Raw genomic sequence first — 4,801 nt, 5'->3', positions numbered from 1 at the left:
ATGCTCTAATCCTCAAAACGTGACTGTCTGTTCATGTAAAGGATCTTACTAGAATCAGGTTTAAATCACAATGCAAAGACTTGGGTTACTTTACCTGGCATACCTTTACAGCGTTATCCTTGCATCTCTGTCTCTCAGCCTTTCGTCAATATCCCCCTAAACCACCCCTCCCCCTCCCCCAAAATAAAAAAATAAAAAATAAATAAATAAATAAATAAATGCATAAATAAATGTTTATAAATAAATAAACATAAATAAACATAAATAAACATAAATAAACATAAAAAACAGAATAAATAAAATAAAATTCCCCCCCCCAAATCTGAACTCTCATGGATGCAAATTGGACAACTCAATTCTTGGACTGTTTCCAATTCACATACTTGTAAATGATCATCAAGAGCTGAGTCAGAATATTCGGTTGAATCATTGGTTAAAAAAATAACCAAATCTAAGATCTTCACTAAATCTTCGCCAGTACGCAGGCCTACTGTTCTTTGAGGCGGTTGTTTGAAGTTGAAGTAATATATCGCCAGACCGATTACGAGTACCCTTGGATAAACAAACATAACCAAGGTTTTACCTTTGTCCAAGTTCATCAGATCAGCTTGAGTTATCTTGGGAATATATGGCTTGTGATTGATATGTGATAACGTTTGATGCATTACAAGTTCATCGACTAAAACACTCGTGTTCACTATTGTTGACGTGGTGGTAGCACCACCTCTTTCTCTGACCGTGTTTCCGTGCGTCATCTGACATTTAAACAGTGTAATAGTCTTATCATTCACAAGTCATTCATTCAATCATTCGATCTTTATTATTTTTTACCACATCTCATTGTGATCACATTACGTGACAAGGCATAAATAGTTTAAAAAAATATATTTATACAAATATTTGTTCAAACTACAGATGATCTCAAGTAAAAAGTCAATCTCAAGTAAAAAAATTATACATTTATCTCGAGTCTCGTCGTAAAGAGAACGATTACAAGTATAAGAGATGTTTCGATGTTTGTTTAAGCAGATCATTACCTAAAGAGAGAAGAGGTGATGTGATTGACTTGTCTTTGAACAGTACTTACATACCTATCTACTTGTTGTTGATCTAACAGCACATCTAATTCCGCGTGACGTTTATCGTTTACTTGTTTTAAAAGATCCCTTTGTCTGCTTTGTAGAAACAGTCGTGAGCTGTAAATAAATTCTAATATTTTCTCTTGAACACAGGGTGCTCACTAGGAACGTCGAATTTGTTGATCCATTGCTAGTGGAGAATGGTGCATTTTCAGCGTTGCCTCAAGACGTCAAAACGTAATTGATCTGTCAGTTGTATTATATGCAACTTTGTTGTTTTATCGTTTATCTTAGTCATCAAAGTGTCCGGCCTCATGTCATTAAATACTATGTTCTTGCCGGTATTTGCAAGAGTAAAACAAGGTGCATGTATAACATTCCAAAGAGCCCATTGAACATCATTCACAAACGTCAAAGGAAACACTGCATATGGTATGATGATATTAGGAAGAGTACAGACAATTAATTTTGACTGAGGGATTGTCACCTTTTTTTACGATTGTCCTTTTGTATTTGACGGTTTCTCCTTTCAGGGTTGTTGATGATTATAGACTTTGCTGCAACTTCCTTGGAGACATACCGGGATATAAGATTGCCAACTGCGAGACCACTCAGTCACAGCCTCCGCTAAACCTCTGCGGTTCTCTCATGCAAAACTACGGACTGCGCATATGCATGTGGGTCCTTGGGATGAGCGCCTTGCTTGGTAACTTTGGGATCATTGTCTGGAGGTTTTGGCACGCCGAGGGCAGCGACGTTATGAGGGTTCACTCCTTCATGGTGCATAATCTGGCCGTGTCAGACTTCCTGATGGGAGTGTATATGCTGATCATCGCCGCTGCAGACATCCACTATGGGGACCGCTACTCTTACAAGTCCCGAGAGTGGCGGTCCAGCGCGCCCTGCAAGGCTGCTGGCATCCTCTCGGTCTTATCTAGCGAGGCATCGGTGTTCTTTGTCACCCTGATCAGCATCGAGTGCTTCCTCAACCTTGTGTTTCCCTTCAGTCGGTTCAAACTTCGGCCGTCATCTGCCCGGATTGTGGTCTTGGCGGCCTGGGTTGTGGCTGTCTGCCTTGGCGTTGTACCGACTCTTGTGGTGGACCTCGACTCCGATGTCTACGGTCTTTCCGACGTCTGCATTGGGCTGCCTCTCACCACCAAGGCGTACGGAGTCCAGCTGCAGCCCAGCGACATCGACAACCCTTTTGGGGGTGCCGACACTTTACAGATCGTTTCGTCGACCAGCCAGAAGCCAGCCTGGATCCTGTCCATCGTCCTGTTTCTCGGCGTCAATTCCGGCTGTTTCCTGGTCGTCCTCGCCTGTTATATTAGTATCTTCGTCAAAGTCAAGTTGTCCGCACGGCGGGTCGGCACAGCTGCGCACCGGGAGCGGGACGTTATACTGGCCGTCAAGATGGCGTTGATCGTTGGAACGGACTTTGCCTGCTGGATGCCCGTTATCATCCTCGGAATCCTCTCTCAGACCGGGGCGGTGCAGGTCGGTGTTGAGGTCTACTCCTGGATCGTGGTTCTTGTCCTACCCATCAACTCCTCCCTCAACCCGTACCTGTACACAATCTATTCTGCCATCACCGAACGCCGTCAAAACACTAAACAATCCTCTCAGAAACCTCTGACCAACTCCAAGGCGAAATCCAAGTCGATTGAAACCGTCAACTCATTTCTGTCAGACAAAAACTCAAACTAACATTATACTTAGCCTCAGAGTTGACCATACACGTGAATGAGAAGCAACTAAGTACGCACTATAATATTCATGTATTCAAGTCTATTACGTGGTGTGTGCCGTCCAAAAAGCTATTGTACAGTGAGATATTTATATATCGGAAACTAACGCTCACGTCAAACGTGTAGATTTCCGGTTTCCTTGGAAAGAAACAGTAGGAATATTGCAACTTTTCCTCGCATGAGTTGCAAGTTTATCATAGGCTCCTCAGTTTACACTGGAGTCGTTTGAAAATCGGACTCATGCAAATTTGACTCCTGTACCCCTCTTATCGGTTAAAACCTCTCACGTGAACGGTCACATGGCTAATTATTATCATAGGCATGCGCAATACCAGCAATGGGTACGTATTCTTTAGAGTCTAAATTCACGCTACAATGGTACTTATTAACAAACTAGTCAACTAATGCGTTTTTGAAGTGAAAAAAAAACGGTTGCGGTTACGCTAGCATTATTTAGACGCTAAGCCACGTGAACGCCCGTTGCACGCGCATTCTGTGAAGCTTTGAACACGCCACTAAAGCTAGGTGCTTTTGGCGGTATAACTGCGCGAGATTTAAATGGTGGAAAGCCATCCAAGAAAACTCCGGGGACATAATATGTTTGCCAAGCAGCTAAACTTGAACTATTTGCCGTTTATTAGTACAATTGATAAAAACAAACAATTGAAACTTACAGCTCATAAAGCTAAACCTGGATCCTTCTATCAACATGATCTTCAACAACGGGTTCGATGTTTGACACTTTTGCGTAACTCATTAACTTAAACTCCTAGATTCGACGCTACGATCGTGATCGGAGACATTGATGATGGAACACATTAATGATGTAAACAAATGTTAAAGAAAATAATGATAGCGATAATGAGGTTTTTTTGAATTCATAAACGCCTCTCATTGTCCTACGAACTCGAACAGACTTGCAGGTGACAATGCTGTATTGGCGAATGTTTTGTTATCAAGCGATTTGCGCTATCGTGTGTTCGAACTGACGTTATGAGTAAGACGTCACACAAAACCATTTCGCTCGTGCAAACAATCAATGTTAAGTGCAACATCAGTATAAGTGATTAAGCCAAGTATGATGCAGCTCTCTGTACACACATGGCAATGACAACGTACGCCTTAAAAACATGCCCAATTTGTCACTGATGTGGACTGTAACGCTGTCTATTCCTACTCTTTGAAGCAAGAGACACCGGGGTTAAACTTCGAAATGTAAACAAAAAGTGACTGTTACCTTGATGAATCATACCTTTTAAATGTCAGTGTGGAAAAGCACTTACCTGAACAACTCATTAGCCTTGTAGATTTCATAATGTCAATGTTACAAATACGCACCATGTTTGTACACGCACTCTTATCTTTTGTCCTGTATTGTACTACTTGGTAAAGGGCGTAAATCCGGGTGGGGGGGGGCTTGGCTTGGGAGGATATTTTCCAAAATGTTTGACCCAACATTTTGTGATAAGAGCCAATGCATACCGATTTAAATAGTTATTCAATTACCTTCCATCAGGCCAAAAGTAACACTGCAAAAAGAGGAAAGAACACCACAAAGGCTTTAAGGCTCCGTCCCGATGTGATAAGCCCGCACCAGATTTCATGAAATGTGTTCCTCCCAAGTTTTTTTTTTAAATGTCCACCACCGGCTAATTAAAAAAAAGCCATCCCAATGCCCGCTCCCACTGTCTCTCAGGCACGGATTTACGCCACTCAGACCTAATATTATGTTATATTGTAAAAACGCACTCAAAGTCTTTCGTCAATGTCTTCATGTTAATGTTACAAGTAGCACTTCGCACATGCACTCTAACTGTACAGCACCACCTCACCTAATATCTATATGTTGTGACAACGCACTCAACGTCTGTAGTTGCGAAAGAAAGATCCAAGACGACCACCCAATCAATCAAATCAGATGAAAGTATCTGATTTTTTTTAGAAGAGGATGGAGAAAAACAATCTTACACA

At 41.8% G+C, this 4,801-nt stretch overlaps 1 protein-coding gene across 1 annotated transcript; it reads left to right on the top strand.

Moving 5' to 3' along the window:
* Window positions 1–1,221: 1,221 nt before the first annotated feature.
* LOC119726005 (G-protein coupled receptor GRL101-like) lies at window positions 1,222–2,863 on the top strand (the record flags this gene model as incomplete). Its single annotated transcript, XM_038197626.1, has 2 exons — window positions 1,222–1,316; window positions 1,613–2,863. Coding segments are annotated over 2 exons (1,272 nt in total), but the record flags the coding sequence as incomplete, so codon positions are not given.
* Window positions 2,864–4,801: the final 1,938 nt, after the last annotated feature.

This window comes from Patiria miniata, unplaced genomic scaffold, assembly GCF_015706575.1.
Source record: "Patiria miniata isolate m_02_andy unplaced genomic scaffold, ASM1570657v1 HiC_scaffold_19, whole genome shotgun sequence".
In the NCBI taxonomy this organism is placed as follows: domain Eukaryota; kingdom Metazoa; phylum Echinodermata; class Asteroidea; order Valvatida; family Asterinidae; genus Patiria; species Patiria miniata.
Note: the sequence above shows the minus strand (reverse complement) of the source record. Positions and strands in the feature narration are given on the sequence as shown.